The following is an 18,336-nucleotide window of genomic DNA, read 5'->3' as shown; positions in this document are numbered from 1 at the left end:
AGTTGTTAAAGGGACAGAACCCAGTCAGCAGGAAACGAGACCGTTGTTTTGACTTGATGTTCTGTTTTGCATTAAAAGTGGCATAACATGAAATAATGCACAGTTACTTTATTCCTGTAGTATATCTCATTCTTGGTTGATTCAGGATTTTATTAATTAGATGAAAACAGTTTGTCCATTGTTATCATTGTGTTTAATCTCTTCCCATTTCTGTCGTTAACGATAAGATATGTTAGAAGCCTATCTGTCAGGGATACGCCTTCTACTCTGACACAGGTGCGGCTATAGTCAGTGTTGTGGTTTGGTGTACTTCCTGGTCGAGTGAGTGGAGTGAGGAGTGGAGTGAGTGAGTGAGTGAGTGGAGTGAGTGAGTGAGTGAGTGAGTGAGTGAGTGAGTGAGTGAGGAGTGAGTGAGGGAGGAGTGAGTGAGTGAGTGAGGAGTGAGTGAGTGAGGAGAGAGGAGGAGTGAGTGAGTGAGTGAGTGAGGAGGAGTGAGTGAGTGAGTGAGTGAGGAGGAGTGAGTGAGTGAGTGAGGAGGAGTGAGTGAGTGGAGTGAGGAGGAGTGAGTGAGTGAGTGAGTGAGTGAGTGAGTGTTGTAACTTGCATGTCGTTGTGTGCTGTAATATGATATAGGAAAGGGCTTGACTGTCGCTCGTGTAGAGTACAACAATACCATTCATCACTACTTGCCCCTTTCCATAGCCCGACAGAGTGAGTGAGGCACTTTGGCACTATTTCGGCCAAATAGTGACTAAAACGGTAAATACTTTATAAAATTTTTTCATAAAATCTGTCGCCAAATGACTGTCAAACAACTAGTATATCACAGTTAGAAATTTAAAACTAGTATGTAAGTTAAAATGATATATTATTTATGACATTACAACATAAAAATGAATACATGACACTTTTATGGATAACAACTTCCTCGTATCCTTTACACGACGTTTCAGAGCTAATTCGTGTAAAGAATGAAAAGAAGTTGTTATCCATAAATGTGTCATGTATTCATGTTCGTCCAACTTCTAAATGTCTTTCAAAAACAACATAAAAATTTGCTGTAGATCGCCAGCAAGTGAGTAACCCGACAGAAGATCACTATTCGGCTTGTCCCAGAATAACACATCCGTGACCAACTCGTGTTATTCCCGGACAAGCCGAAGAGCGAATTGTGCCCCTCTGGAGGGATCGCACGTTGGCGCATGAACATCAGAACTACTATAAACAAGAACGATGTCTCTATTCCTGTTCGGTTCCAATTGGACTTGATATCACCGAAGTACTCGTATATTGAACTGATATCTTTGTTTTCGTTTTTAATTATTCATTAAAAGAATTAAACCTAAGAAACGAATACAACACACAATCTAAGTAATTATTACCAGCTGTTCACATTATATTTCTAAATGTATAATTCTAAATAAGGTTTAAGAATCACAAATGGGATTTGTTTTATTGAATATGCAAAGAAAATGATCTTTTCTTCAGCTACATTAAATACCAAAGCAGGTACTCAAAGATGACTGTAAAATATTTCTCAAACTGAACATTCGTGTAACCTTGCTGCCAAACCTCTTAGAATTTAAAAATGAATACGTTGAAAAAAATAAGAAGAATGACTCCCAAAAAGTCAGATGAAAATATGCCCAGAGATATGAAAAAGGTACTCAATTTTAAAGATAAAGTTGATTAGTTACATATAGTAATAATATCCTTGTTTCGAAACTCGGAGAGATTCATACCTATATATGTTTTTAAAAAAGTGGAAAGCGCACGTACAATCTCCGAAACAAGCTACCAAGACCCATGAGAGCCGTTATGTAAACAAACTCACATGAGTGTATTTGAATCGCTTTCCGTCCCTGGCATTATCCATACTAAAAACTTCACGCGAGACAACACATTTCTGTTAGCTATGTTATTTGTACTGTCAATATGACGATGTATATTATTCATGATTTTTTAAACAATGCCATAATTCCATAAAAGATTTTATTACTCGGGATTATTTTTATCAAAACACCGCAATCACAGAGCGTTCTGATTGGTTTGTCGTATTTTCGCACATAACAAGCATCGAAAGGGGGACCACATTAGAATATGTGTTTAACAAATATTTTTGCTCCTTCTTTTAGTTGTATCAGAGAGGTTTACTTCATTAAGCGACATAAGTATATGATAGAAAAAGCAATAAGATAAACAAGAGCATCGGTGATATACGGTACCATTTGAATCAAACAGGGATAGAGTTATCGTTCTTGTTTGAAGTAGTTCTGATGTTCATACGCCTAAATGAAATCATTCAAGTGTGGCACGAGTCGCTATTCGGCCTGTCCCGGAATAACACGAGTTGGTCACGAATGCAAAATTGTGTAGTAACCGCCACTCATATAACTTTTATGGAAGACACCACATTATTGCTGCTGCCATGCAAACAATGCTAGAAGTAAGGGACCAGATCAATACCTGGTTCAACACAACAAGTTCCTATCGAAGACATTTTAAGGGGTAATGTTTCGTTCAATTCTAAAGGTGGTGGTATACTTACATGTAGAAGTTTTACTTATTTATTTTACTGAGGCTTTTTTACTGTGGGGATTACATTTTGATGTTTTCGACAGTGATCTCTCTCGGTTCCACCTTCGTAAACTGTAAGCCAGCTACAGAGGTAATCGTCACAATCGTGTTTAAGTCAGTCCACAAAAGGTAGTTAACGTTCCTCATTGTTTGTAGCGGTTATGCTTACGCCCATCGTCCATGGTAACACGGAAACATATCCACGTCAACTACAGCTGCGTAACACGGAATTGATCAGGTTCCTCAATGATCGTAGCTGTTCTCTTCAAACCCATTGCCTCGGTCATCATTTCTCGCATAACGATAAATACATGTTACCCATGTTTCTGGGTGAGAAGTACGGTGTTATCTGTTATCCCGCTCCAAACACGATGTGATCTGGCGTTCTTCAATATGTTTTATCTTTATGTCTCCAGTGAATTACCTGATTCACCTGTACATGAATCCTGCAAATTCTGATCAAATATAAGATAAGATAATTTATTATCCCGAAGGAAATTTACCGTACACGGTTGCTTGTTTACATTGAAAACAATACACAAAAACATGCGACCACCCAAACACCCATACATATATTATGTCAAATATTACTATACTACCCATCAAAAGTTTAGACTCACTAGTGTAAATGAAGCCACTTACTTCAGTCAACTGTTCTAAATCAGATTTTGCAAAATATTCCACACTGTTTACAGGTACTGTTTACACATGAACTGATGTATTGTAAAACAAAGTCGTAACGTTGAAAACATTATTGTCACGGTGAAAGACAGTGAAAATTGTCGAATTCTTAAGGCAACTTTTCATCAAATCGCAGCTGTTCACATGTCCGATGTTTGCACATTCTTTTCAGCAATTTGATTTATGATCCTCGTGCAATTCATCTGCATAAGGTTTGCAGTTGGTTCAACCACGTTATATTAGTAGTGAAATTCATCTTCGATGTAACTACCATATACACATAGTGAGTACTTCAGGTGAGTGTAATCTTTTGATGGGTAGTATAAAATAGCTGGCAACAACGCCCAATATATCAGGTAAATATGCATTGATAAATAAATAATAATATATTTAAGATTTACTGCTATAGTGGCGACATTATAATTAGCACTAAATGTTTATTAAGATTACAGTTTGCAACAATTGATAAAGTTATTTAAAAGGATTTACAAACATTGAAATAATTCCTTTAAAACACTGACGCTTGCTAGGATGAAAGAATTTCGAGCCCTGTTTGGTCTGAATATCGGCGTGCGCAGTCGTCGGCCAGAAGGAAGAAGTTGCAATGCAGGAAATAGGACACGAGTGCCATCATGTAAATGTTTACGTGCTTTATTTTCAACTTGCTGCTTGTAAATAGTGCCGATATCTTGCATTTTAACTCCAGTAGTTGTACTTGCTGTGTTACAAATTTTGGAACGTTCACATCGATTTTGAACAGCCATACCCCCATACCAGCAATGTACATTGACACTTAAATACTTTGAATAAGAAACTGGTACAATAATGATGATATGGTTGAGGCAATCTTAAAATAACAAAGACGATGTAAAAAGTATAGTCGTTTTAACCCGCTCAGTCACAACGGCTTCCACAAAAAACGGAAGTCGGACAACTGGTAGTCTGGACTGCGAATTTTGTGTACTCCTCCGATAAATGTAAATTGGCACGGCTCCCACGACCGAAAGCTATGATTACACAAATTCCATTTAGAAATATGTTTATTACACTTTCTTAGTAAAGTACAGATTCTAGAATGTTTGCTGGATTAAGTCCCTTCGAACCCACACCCTGAGGGTAACCTATGTTACATTTGATCACTTTGTAGATGGCATTTGTGTATTCATAACTGTACTCATGTTCGAATATATCAATTTCCTCTATCCATATGCGTCAGTGATCATGTAGGTTAGTAATATACCGTTAAGCAATGAACCCAGTTGTTCCTTCTTCCAAATATCCGATATAACAATTCCGAAATAACCCCTTTGTTCTTTAACGGCGCATCTCAGCAAAATTACAGCTATATGGCGGCTGTCTGTAAATAATCGAGTCTGGACCAGACAATCCGGTGATCAACATTATGAGCATCAATCTACGCAGTTGGGATACGATGACATGTGTCAGCCAAGTTAGCGAGTCTGACCACCCCATCCACTCTATTTACAATCCATCCATCCACCCAATTTAGCATCATCCATCAACCCACACAAATTAGCAGTCATCCATCAATCCAACCACTTCAGCAAGCGTTCATCCCATTTACCAACCATCCACCCAATTTAGCAATCATCCATCAACCCAATGTAGCAATCATCCATCAACCCACACAATTTAGCAGTCATCCATCAATGCAACCAATTCAGCAAGAGTCCATCCCTTTTACCAACTATCCACCTAATTTAGCAATCATCCATCCAGCCACCCAATTTGCCAATCATCCAGCCAGCCACCCAATTTGCCAATCATCCAGCCAGCCACCCAATTTACTAATCATCCATTTATGCATCCATAGGACCAGGCGTGTAACGGGATCTGGTGGATCTGACTTTGTTACATGTTATTGTATCCAAGTAGCGTAGATCTATGCTCATGATGGCACCCACGAGATCGTCTTAGTCATTTTAGGCCGCCATGACAGATTGTAAATATTACATCGTTTTCTTTTAAAGAACGAAGAACTTGCAGCCATAACCTATTTATCAATGTTCCTGTAATCCATTATTTACCTATTTATCCTTAATCTTACACCTGCCTAGTATCTACTGTCTATAAATTATCTATCATCTATTTAAGATCTACAGGTTTCGCCCACCATATGTCTGTTATATTATCATCAATCTCCTATCATCCATATATATCTATTATCCTCCAAGTCTCCATCATCCTATCTATCTATCATTTAGCAGGTATCTGCGATTTACTATTAAAATAAACTCAAATCTACTCCCAAACACAGGCTGGCTGCCCGCCGTCGCCGGCATGTAGAGCGAAACGTCACAGAAGAAACTCGACGTCATAGCCTTGTTCATGACGTCACGTCACCATGACAAAGTGATATTTCGACCTAGGGCATCGTATGGAAAAAATAAGAACCCCTATATGTTTGCCCTCGTAGGTAATAAATATTATTAATGTACCACCCATATTTCTATCTATCATCTATATATCATTAATATATATCATCGATCTTTTCAGACACATTTCACTTGGCACATGAAACACTGAGTGACGTGAAATAAGTTTTATTTTCGCTCATAGTTTGACGAGATGATACGTCATGTTTGACACTTATTATATAATCCAATTTTAAAAAATTATAACTAAACAATATAAATCCGAGAAAACGCGATTAACAAAATCCAAATTCTCCCAACTGTCCACTAAAGACGGTTAACATCTTTGTGCAGGCACACAGATAAGACATAGTTCGGTATTCGAAAAGACATAAAAACCCAGACAACATATGTTATTTATCAGATTCTAACCTATTATTGTCATTGTATGAATGTGATCAACAGTCATAATATAATCCATCAAACGACCCTGTTGTTCTCAACGTACACGTCAAAACTCAGTTCTGGCGCACGAATACATCAGAACAACAAACATGGCGTGAAGAGAAGAGAGTAATTGAGAAACAAATAAACGATCTTCTGTATCAGTTAGCGTAACTACAGGTAATGACCTTTTTCAAATGAGTGAAATAAAGTCACGTGTACATAAAATGTTATGAAACAACACATAGCTCAAGTGTTCTGAACAGAGGTTAGCTCGCACGTAGCACGTGGACTCTTCACAACACAGTGAAGTACAGTTCACTCACATTCCCACTAGCTCAGAGCAAGTTCACTGAGTCACTCAGCGATCAGCTGATCCGGACGATCTTTCTCCGCCGAGAATGGTCATCGATGGGTTCGGCCCGGGAAAGCGAAATTTCAATATTCCATATTTCCAGTAGAGCGAAAAGCAAAGTTGTGCTAGATGTGCCACGAAAGCGAATTGCTATGAAAACATCGGATTACCGTACTTCAGATTAGCGCGCGACCCCAATACTCGATCTGTGAGCCTCTTAACTGAGATGAAGTTTCAGTTGTTTCAAGTTTCAGGACTTGATCTATTACAAGTTTAAGCATCGGTGTAGGAAAACCCTCCGAGAAAAGAAGTATTGGAGCTGTGTAGTAAAATTCATTTGTTGTTTGACTTATTTGACTATTTTATTTAATCCACCGTGCAAAGACAGTTGATCGAGCAGATCTCACTAATTCTCAGTTAACTGGGACAATTTCTGTTGCCGACATTTTGGCTGTCGGTGCTTTCAAATTTGATATTAAATCTAGGTGTATCTGTGCAGGTATTCTAAATAACACTGAATTTACAATAAGTATTAACCTTCTTTAAGACTGCAGTAAGTTATATTGTAGCGTCAGAAGCAAACATCTGGTTCTATGTCGACATTTTTGATATGTCGGTAGCGCGCATTCTTTGCTTTGAAGCTTGCTGCAAAATTTTATCCAACGGAAGTTTTGTTATATTTAGTGTCATGAAAGGACCAACATACATATGGGTTAATTCGCCCATGTTAGCATGTCGGTGGTTCACCAACCGAAACCCCAAACCCACGTTTATATTATGTCGGTAGAGTCAGAGTAATTTATGTTACGTTATGTTTGTTTACAGCTTTTCTTGTGGTAAATCATCGCACAGACCCACAAGATAATTTTTCTTGATTGGCCTGTTCATCTATTCTCGATATCTAAAAACATATAGTTTCGTTAACATCGATATTTTTCAAAGCTGTGTAAAATAAACTCACTCGCTCACTCAGCGTTGGAGTGACATCCCAGGCACGTGGTTGCGCTGCACTGTGCGCACGTATAAACCATTGGGTGTGTTTGGGTGTTACGTTTTATAGTAAGTGAGCACTATTTCAGCCATATCATGACGAGAACAATTAATTATCAGTAAAGATCAATAATATCAGAACCTATAAAACTGTTTACCATGAACAGTAAAACTACTATTGTATCAAAGATAGAGATATAAAACTAGCATTTAACTAAAACTTATACTATAATGCAAGACAATACAGTATAAAAACGGGCTATATAGATCACCAGCAACTGTGGGTAGATCACCACACTAAAGACGCTACGTTTTATAAACATAAACGTACAGCAATGTTATATTTATATTTCATGATTCCCCATTTTTTGTGATAGTATATATTTTATAACGATATTCTCTGTTCGTTGTCTCCTTCCTTGGCGGTGTGGTAGTCAAGGATACCATTGTCCGATAAACTGCTCTAAACAGCTATTTGAGTATGTCCGTTTGTGCCCACAATATCGACGTTTGTGTTCAAAGATCCCCAGAAGTAATATCATTCTTCCTGTTTGTAAGAAGACTAGCCGGGTCAGCCCCATGCAATATGAAACTTTAATTGTCACTACGGCTCTCTATATAACGTGAACCATACATTATCCGGGTTTGATTGTATTGTACTCTGGCGACCAACACATTGTGTTTGACTGTCACGAAAGCATCAGGAAGAAAATTATGACGTATTTGCGGATATTCACATTGGGCATAAGAACAAGTCAAATCTACACAGCAACGCTGCCTTTCGGAGGAGCTTGGACAGCGTATCCAAAGACAAGCCTGAGATTGTATCTTGATGCCGACCTGACTGTCTGGTCCTGGATTTAACGGATAGTATCACTAGATGGTAGGACTCGAATTTCTGTTGTAGTTCATGGTGCTCCATGTCTTCAAGCTAGTTCAACTCTCACATGCCGTTAGATTCCAGTGTGGCTTAAATACCAACATTAAACCCTGTAACGATCAGTGCCTGTCAATTGATCAGGGTGTTATCGTCTTTGAGGAGTCTTTGATTGAAGTATCATTACGCATATCTCTCTCGGACGAATCGAATATGACTATGTGCCATGATGGTGTTTTTTTAAAGCACTGTGTACAATGCTGAGGCAGTAGCTAATTTAATTCAATTACAACGTGGTGATTCATGTGATAGAAAATGGCAAATAGAGAAATACAGAAAAAGTGATTTCAGTCGTCGACGACGTCGTTGTGTTTCCAGAAGGACTTTATTGTTGACAAGGTTGAAGCTGCAGGGGAAAGCCAAGCATTGTCTGGTCTGGAAGCATCCATACATCAATTCTGTGGCATAAGGTTTTAACACTATAGAAACCCTTCAAGAAATTGACTTAAAGTTGTCAGTTAAAGGAATTATATTACAAAAAACACTGCAACTGGATGCTGTCCTGGACTTAGACTAAATTGTTGAAATAATAACATCAGGAAACAAAGCCTTATTGCAACACTTTCTTTGGACATTTTCACAAACATGGAGATACGTTGGACCCGGTGTTTTATAAGTGTGTTGTGCTTAATGTCAGTGTGTCATTTCCAGGAATGTATTTCTATTTACTGCTTTCATAATTGGTGTTGGTGTACATTGCATAAAGGTAGTTGTGAGTACAATGAGGACAGGCTGCAATACGTCCCACGTCTACAGTGGGCTGGGGACATTTACGGTTTTGCATTTCTCCACAACCATTTGAAGACCATCACAAACAGTACCTTTCAAAACGTTAGCCAATATACCCTATATTTGCTGGATCTTACACACAATCACATTGCACATATTTCTGCAGGTGCCTTCGCAAACCTAACTAACCTTCTTTACCTGAATGTAAGTGATAACCCTATCGCGTTAGCTGAACTAGGTGAGGCGTTTCATTCACTTCCTGGTGTTTTTGAACATCTGTACTTGAACAGATTAAATATCAGTGACGCCGGGTTAGAAGGCAGCTTCCTTCATGGTCTACAGACAAAGAGTCTCACTGAGTTACATCTCGCCCAAAATAAACTGACAAAATTTGATGTTACTCCCTTTGTCTCCTTCAAAATGTTGGCACTTTTAAACCTTTCGCACAATGCAATTGAATGGAAGAGATATCATATGATTCCTAAGTTAGAAAGCTTGCAGACTTTAATTCTTGATCACAATAACTTAACTGAAATACCCATAATGTGCGTGGATCATCCTCAAAAGCCCTCCTTTCCAAACCTAAAGACGTTAACGATAAACTATAACCGTATCTATACACTAGTTGCTGGAAATTTTCATTGCCTCCGGAGCCTGACAAATTTAATCATGTCAGGAAACGTCATCAGGAGTATCAAAATGTTCTCATTTCAAGGTATAGTTGGGCTTGAAAAGTTGGTTATATCTCACAATAAAGCAAATCTTACAATACAAGGACAGGTATTCAACCCAAACCTCTCAAATCTAGATCTGTCTCATTCAAACATATACTATTTCAATACATCCGTATTTTTTAACTGCACCAGGATCAGGATAATTCATCTCTCTGGCAATGACTTTAGCAGAGGTGATAAATATTTCTTTAGATACCTTCTCGGGAGAGCAATGAACACAATAGAGTCATTCCACTGCACACGTTGCGGGTTAAGACAAATACCAAGTGTCTTTTCAGAAATGGGCAGACTTAAAGAACTGCATCTAAGTGAGAACTCAATACAAGACATCCAGAACAATTTTTTTGACAGCAATCACCACCTTCGGAAATTGTCCCTTGCCAACAATTCCATTAAGACTCTAAGTAGATTAGCTTTTTCCAATTCGGTGAGAAAAGAATTACATCATGTACATCTTGAAAACAATCCTTTTGTTTGTAACTGTGATTTGTTTTGGCTCAAGTACTGGCTGTTATCGGAGACAACGAAATTTTCAAATCACCTTTCTAAATATACATGTTCAAACGTTCCTTTTCAAGGCAAGAATCTTGTGGATATAACGTCTATTAACGGTTCAGACTGTTCTGAAACTCGCAAAAGGTTTTCCATCGTGTACTGCATCGTTGGGACTGTGCTTATTTGCCTCTGTTTCTTTGGCTTGGGCTACAGATTCAGATGGAACATTAGGTACTGCTGCTTGACGTACAAATCTTCAGCTTCAGAATCTATTCCTCTTCTGAGAAACGATGTCTACATTCTGTACAGCGATGAAGATTATTTGTGGGTGAGATACGAAGCACTGGACAAGTTAGAAAATGAAGGAAAACAAAAAGTATGCTTCCGCCAAAGAGACTTTAACCCCAAGAAATATGTGGTTGATAATGTAGTGACAAACCTGAGACGCTGTAGAAAAGTCATTGCAGTTTTATCCAACAGCTTCTTCAAGGACCGAGCTTCGCAGTTCGAGATGTCCTTAGTCCGTAAGCGTCTGGAGCGTCACAAGGAGATTCTGGTATTGGTTCTTCTTGAAGACATTGAGAACAGATACATGTCTCATTCTGTCAACAGAATGATGCAGGCCTGTCTAACTATCAAATGGTCAGAGATGAATGATGAAAGAGATGCTTTTTGGGAGCAGCTGTTAACGCATGTGTAAAAAATGATTCTTTGGGATGAGTGATATATGGTCTGTTTGTCAGGATCCTCCAGTTTTGTGTATAAACAGTCCATGGACATGACATTTTCCAGTGTGAATTTCCAATAAACATATTCTCCACTTATTCAGTTCTGAATCGGACCCGTGAATACCCGGCTAGTATTGGTCATGCTTGTTGTAAGAGGTGACTAACCGGACCGGGTGGTCAGGCTTGCTGGATGGTTGACACATGCCATCGTATCAGATCGATGTTCATGTTGTTGGTCACGGACTGTCTGATCCAGACTCTGTGATTGACAGACCGCCTCCATATAGTTGGATATTGCTGAGTGCGGCGATAAACAACAAATAGTTCTGGATCGAAGTGGTTAAAGCGTTGACACTCCCACTACTTCTAGTGAGTGAGTTATTATTTAACGTCACATCGCCAATATTTCAGCCATATTGTGACCCCACTACGTCTACTGAGTATAATATGTGAAGCCAGTTTCTGGTGTCCCCGCAGTAATATTGGTGGAAAAGCGGCGTAATTCCACTCTCACTCCGAAGTGGATTAGTCAGATTTATTGTTGCAATAGTTCCTGTTATAACATCACTTCTTAACTTACGTTTTCTTGCTACCACTCAAATTTCACTGGCCTTTGCCATGTAGACTATTGTGAAGTTTGTGCCGTTCATTATAGTTTGTAAATTCAGAGCTAGATGTGTTGTTGTTTTAATTTGTATTTAATTTAAGTTTCAATATTTCGATTTCATTCGTTCCATTATCCATTTTAAGGTCACAGAGAGCGTATTCTATGATCGATTTACTTCACCTTACGGCCATATATAACAGCAAAGGTGGCATTTTGTGCTTTATATTTCCGGCTCTGTCACAGGTCATCATTGATTATTATCGGTTATTGAACCCAGAAGGAACCTTACCAAGTCTGGTTACCACCTTGGAACAGTTTGTTCATGTTAGGTAGACCAGGCATCTTAATAGGCTTGTAAACATGATGGTTACAATTTCTTCCTAAATTTAAAATGTGATTGTTTGTGAATATGTAAAGTTGCTGGAATACTGCCGAAAGGGCCTTAAAATCGTAGTTGCTGTGTCGTTCAAATCCAGGTGAACTTTGACATTGTTTGATATTATTTTCTTAATCTTTCACTATTTTTATTTGTAAATATGCAATTTGGAAATAAACTCAATGTACTCAATCTGCTGATTTTATTCAAATGTGGATGGGGGCACGGCTGGCTCTATCTTTTCTGGCACCACAATTGACTATGCAGAATTGCGTCCCTTTGGCTCACGCGAAACCCGTGATCGTGGATTAGTTCGAATAATCATTAGTATGGCTTTTAGATTTACAGCACAAGACAATGGCTCTTGGGTTTCAGCAGTGTGAGAAACGTCTGAGACCTGCATGGTTTTAGACTCTCCTCCAAGGTCAAGCTTACATGTCATGGTATAACTGGAATATTGTCTACAACGGGTGAGGTGATGTGAAATTGGGTTTAACGTCGTACTTGAGAATATTTCGCTCATATGACGACGTGCATGCGTGTGTGTGTGTGTATGTGCGGCTGCTTGTACTAGCCCAGACTTAAGCCGGTTTTATAGTGCTAGCCCACTGAGATACCATGCTGCAGTGAAGCATGAATACCCCACTCAGACACATTATACTGACTCCGAGCCAACCAGTCCCTGTTGTACCCATTAATGCCGAACACCAGGCACGGACCAACAAGTACCATATTTTAACGTCTTTTGGTATGACGCGGTCGGGGATCGAACCCGCGACCTCCCGCTCTCCGGGGCGGACGCTCTAACCACTACACCACGGAGGCGGTTTGTGTACAACGGTGATACACTCATTCGCTATATAGTTTGTGTATTACCTGTCAAATATGGGAGGGTAGTCTTGTAGTCAAAGCGTTAACGCCGAAGACCCGGGTCGATTCCCCACATTGGTACAATGTGTGAAGCTCAGTTCTGGTGTCCCCTGCAGTGATGTTGCTGGAATATTGCTAAAAGCGGTGCACACTCACTCACCCCTTGTCAAATAGGACTAAAGACAACAGAAGCGACTAGCCCGTAGAATCAGCTCACTGTCGAAACGTGTCTTAATCATTATTCCTACGTTTCAAGTGAGTGAGTGAGCTTAATTCTACAATGCACTCGGCAATATTTAAGCTATATGGCGGCTGTCTGTAAATAATGGAGTCTCGACCAGACAATCCAGTGATCAACAGTATGAACCTCGATCTACGCAATTGGGAACCGATGACATGTGTCAACCAAGTCAGCGAGCCTGACCACCCGATTCCGTTAGTCACCTCTTCCGAAAAACACGGGTTACTCAAGATCAATTCTAACACGGATGTTCACGGGTTCCTACCTTTCAAAACAAGTGGTTGGTTAATGAGTAGCCACTGTAGGTAGCCTAGATGTTAACGCGTTCGCTTGTCTCAACGAATACTGGGGTTCGACTCCCCACATAGGTACAAAATGCGAAACCCATTTCTGTATCCCCGTTGTGATATAGTTTGGATATTGCCAAAGAGGGGGCGTAAAAAATATATCACTTACTTTTATGAAAAAACCCAATAATACCCAGCCATGTTTATGAAAATGTGCCAAGTAAACGGCTTGTTCATAAACTCTGTCAAAAAAGAAACGCAACCCCTGTATTTTAGAGATTTTGATCTGAAGTTTTAAGACGACACAGCATTTTTATTATTTAAGACAGAAGTCTGAAATTTGGCAGAATAATAACCAAGATGGGCATGTTTAAAATTGTCATTTCAAAAGTCATCTCACAGACACCAGTTTGTCACCAGGGGGGCGTCTTTCTCAGTATCTCGTATGAGCACCACGAGCTGCAATCACTGCACGGCATCTCCTTGGACAAGAACGGATAAGACGCCGGATTCTTTCCTGGGGGAATGGCTCTCCACTCCTCCTGCAGTGCAACGCCGAGCTGTTGCAGCGTCTGTGGCGGCGGCTGACGTTGACGTACGCGTCGACCCAGAGTATCCACAGGTGTTCAATAGGGTTGAGGTCTGGTGATTTAGAGGGCTATGGCAAGACATTGACGTTGGAATTCTGCAGAAAGTTCATTGTTGCACGTGCAGTATGAGGCCGGGCGTTGTCTGGTTGAAAAATCTGTGTCTGTTGGTCAATAATCGGGAGAAGGTGAGGCTGTAATACGTGGTTGATGTAACGTTGGGCTGTCAGGTTCCCTTCAACGATCACCAAGTCTGATTTCTGGTTGTATGAGATGGATCCCCAAACCATAACGCTTTCTCCGCCAAATCTGTCCCCTGTCGGACGCAGATGGGCGCAAAACGTTCATGACGTCTCCTATACACACGTTTTCTTCCGTCGTGATGTTGCAAAGAAAAACGGGATTCATCAGAAAACCAGATGCGCCTCCAGTTTTGTAAAGTCCATATCCTTACGTTGTTGCACCACCTGAGTCGTCGGCGGAGATGTAGGGGGCGTAGTACAGGTCCAACAACTGGTCTACAGGCACGTAAACCCGCTTCTTTCAGACGGTTCCTAATCGTTTGAGCTGACACTCTCCTCAAACCTGGTATTTGTGTGGCAGTCACGGTTGGTAGGGCATGCCGATTACGCAGGTGATGGACCCGGATGTACCGATCTTGAAGGGGTCGTGATTCTTGGCCTTCCACTTCTCGGGCGATCGTTGGTCAAATTGAAGTTGTTGTAGCGGCTCCAAAGTCGGGATATCGTTGTTTTGTGAACATTTAGGTGCCGTGCAACAGTTCCAAAACTTTCTCCGGCTTGAACACGACCAATGGCGATATTTCGGTCGGCAGCACTCAATCGTGGCATTTTTCACACAGCTTTTCATGCGACAAATGAATGAATATAATACGAAAGCACATGGGCTTTTATACACCCCTACATTAACTGCCATTTTCATGATTTGCATGTGTTTTTTGTGCGAAGTCACCATGAGGGTCATTTCATGCGTTGTGACGGAATAAGCAATAAAATACACTTATGCGTACAAATGCAGTTGTTTGGATGGTAATCTTCATTAATTACGTGTATAATTTCAATACATTCGAATAACATTTAGTTTGGAAGCAATCACTTCATTCAAACGAATTTTTCATATCTGAGGACAGGGGTTGCGTTTCTTTTTTGACAGAGTTTATATTCCAGAGGTTTTTCAGGTGAACAACTGCCTTGCTTTTGCATGCCATCGGTTCACCATTGCGCAGATCGATGCTCGTGCTGTTGATGACTGAATTGTCTGGTCCAGACTCGATTATGTACAGACCGCCGCCATATAGCTAGAATATTGCTGAGTGTGGCGTAAAACTAAACTCACTCACTCACTCTTTGTGACAGTTTACATCTGTGGAGCATCACGTGCTCCTGCCATTTACAAACGCATGTTACGATATGGTCTATCGTTTGGAAGAGAACTCTTCAAATAGATTCTGGTCTAGTTCACTTTCTAGAGTGTTTGTGTGTTGACTACAATCGATAATGCTTTCAGTAGACAATTCTCATAGGTGTGGAAAGGGTTTTGTGGCTTTTATTTACATATCGTTTAGGCTAATCTTGACTATTTCACATGGTGTAATTCATGCTTAACAGCCACCAGTTAGGCCTTTGTTTACCATAGAGTTTCATATTACAACCTTTGGGCCGTGGCTGTAATCAGATCCACGTCTAATATCTCTTAACCCGTGAAGATCCGGGTTAGAATTGGTCTTCAGTAAACCTTGCTTGTTGTAAGAGGCGACTACCGGGATCGGGTGGTCAGGCTCACTGACTTGGTGACATGTCATCGTATCCCAACTGCGTAGATTGAGGGTCATGCTGTTGACGAGTGGATTGTCTGGTCAAGACTTATTTATTTTCAGACCGTCGCCATACAGCTGGAATATTGCTGAATGCTTCGTTAAACATACCAACCAACCAACAATTATCTCCTCGTCTGTCCATTGTTGGTCATTACTGTACATATGTTTACATATATTTTGCCAAGCATTGAAATACTTCTATTTGTCAAGTGTTGAAACACTTGTTTTTCCAAGCATTGAAACACTTGCATTGTCAAGCGTTGAACCGCTTGTATTTGTTTAGCGTTGAAACACATGCATTTGTCAAGCGTTGAACCGCTTGTATTTCTTAAGCTTTGAAACACTTGTTTTTGTCAAGCGTTGAAACACTAATGTCTTGTATTTGTCAAGCGTTGAAACACGTTTTGTCAAGCATTAAAACTCTTGTTTTGTCAAGCAATGAAAGACTTGTTTTGTAAAGCATTGAAACGCTTCTATTTGTCAAGTGTTGAACCGCTTGTATTTGTGAAGCGTTGAAACACTTGTTTTTTGTCAAGCATTAAAACACCTGTTCTAGTCAAGCGTTGAAACATGTTTTTTTCAAGCAATGTAACACTTACATTTGTCAAGTGCGTCGCTTGTATTTGTTAAGCGTTGAAACACTTGTATTTACCAAGCGTTGAAACGCTTGTATTTGCTAAGTGTTGAAACACTTCTTTTGTTAAGCACTGAAATAACTGTTTTGTCAAGCTTTGAATCACTTGTATTTGTCGAGCATTGAAACACTTGTTTTTTCAAGCGTTGAAACAGTTGTTTTGTGAAGCGCTGAAACACTTGTTTTGTCAAGTGTAGAAACACTTGTTTTGTCAAGTTAAACCACTTGCATTTGTTTCGCATTAAAAAGCTTGTTTTGAAACACGACAAGCATGGGTTGCTGACGAATAATTCTAACCCGGATCTTCACGGGTCGAAATCCAGAAAGAACCTTATTAAGTCTGATTTTGGTATTTCAAATCATAATGATCAAACGAAACTATTTTGTCTAAGGAAATCGGTCGTCCATTGGGCTGAATGTCTTCCCATATCGTTGTTAACGATAAGATATGTTAGAAGCCTCTCTGTCACGTATACGCCTTCCTATGACATAGGTGCGGCTATAGTCGGTGTTGTGGTTTGATGTACTTCCTGGTCGACAGGAGCACTTCATGGTTGTAACCTGCTCGTCGTTGTGCCCTGTAACATGATATAGGCTAGAGACGTACTGTCACGTCTGTAGAGTACAACAAGCCATTCGTCACTACTCGTCCCTTTTCGTAACCTGACAGAAGATCACTATTCGGCTTGTGCCAGAATAACACACCCGTGAACATCCGTTTTAGAATTGGCCTTCAGCAACCCATGCCTGTCGTAAGAGCTGACTTACGGGATCGGTGGTCAGGCCCGCTGACTTCGTTGAGACATGCCATCGTATCCCAATTGTGTAGATCGAGGCTCACGCTGTTGATCACTGGATCGTCTGGTCGAGACTCCATTCTGGTCGTCTGGTCGAGACTCCCTTTCCGTAACCTGCGGAAGATCACTATTCGGCTTCGTTGAGACATGCCATTGTATCCCAATTGTGTAGATCGAGGCTCATGTTGTTGATCACTGGATCGTCTGGTCGGAACTCCATTCTGGTCGTCTGGTCGAGACTCCCTTTCCGTAACCTGCGGAAGATCACTATTCGGCTTCGTTGAGACATGCCATTGTATCCCAATTGTGTAGATCGAGGTTCACGCTGTTGATCACTGGATCGTCTGGTCGTCTGGTCGAGACTCATTCTCCGTAACATGACAGTCCATATATATGGAGTCCATATATATCTGCAGATCACCGTCATATAGCTAGAACAGTGTGGCGTTAAACAACAAACAAACAAGCAATAAGTCTCAAAGTGTGGGATGACACCGGGAAAATGAATGTTAGTAAACTAAGAACTTATAGTATGTTTTAAATATGACCCTGTTGTTTGCCCTTATGTAAAACGTGTTTGGAAAAGAGAAGAAAGAAGCATTCTCGCCAAGTTCCGGAGTGGTTGTCTCCCTTTAGCTATAGAGACTGGCCGTTACTCCAAGCCTCCTATTCTGCTGGAAAATAGAATTTGTAGATACTGCAATAATACAAATACCATTGAAGATGAGCGACATTTTTTAGTTAATTGTGAATTCTATTCAGACCTTAAGTCTACCCTGTGGAATGAAGCAGAGATAATAAACCCATCCTTTGTAGATTATAACGAAGAAATGAAGTTTATTTTCTTGCTGCAGTGTGATATTTTACAGCCGCATCTAGCAATTACACTAACAACAATGTTCAAGAGACGTCAAGCAGTCACATGAATACATGTATATGCCGCATATGTATATATATATATATATATATATATATATATATATATATGCCCTCTGCCCACCCTATTTCTAATATATGTTTTGTATTGTTTTAATGTGAAAATGTTTTATCGCTAT

General features: G+C 40.0%; 1 protein-coding gene across 1 annotated transcript; it reads left to right on the top strand.

Annotated features, from left to right (window-relative positions):
- The first annotated feature begins 3,789 nt into the window (after positions 1–3,789).
- LOC124290775 (toll-like receptor 2) lies at positions 3,790–11,017 on the top strand. The gene is made up of 3 exons (XM_046727602.1): positions 3,790–3,892; positions 9,066–9,254; positions 10,101–11,017. The coding sequence occupies exons 1-3, from the start codon at positions 3,790–3,792 to the stop codon at positions 11,015–11,017; spliced, it is 1,209 nt and encodes a 402-aa protein (XP_046583558.1).
- The last annotated feature ends 7,319 nt before the right edge of the window (positions 11,018–18,336 follow it).

Source organism: Haliotis rubra, unplaced genomic scaffold, assembly GCF_003918875.1.
Source record: "Haliotis rubra isolate DU_JTF1 unplaced genomic scaffold, ASM391887v1 Scf474, whole genome shotgun sequence".
NCBI classification, from domain to species: Eukaryota; Metazoa; Mollusca; class Gastropoda; order Lepetellida; family Haliotidae; genus Haliotis; species Haliotis rubra.
Note: the sequence above shows the minus strand (reverse complement) of the source record. Positions and strands in the feature narration are given on the sequence as shown.

Coding starts and splice junctions, on each gene's coding strand:
- LOC124290775 (XM_046727602.1), top strand. CDS start 3,790: ATGAAAGAATTTCGAGCCCTGTTTGGTCTGAATATCGGCGTGCGCAGT. Junction 3,893..9,065: donor TAGGACACGAGTGCCATCAT/GTAAATGTTTAC, acceptor CATTGCATAAAG/GTAGTTGTGAGTACAATGAG. Junction 9,255..10,100: donor CATTGCACATATTTCTGCAG/GTGCCTTCGCAA, acceptor GTGTCTTTTCAG/AAATGGGCAGACTTAAAGAA.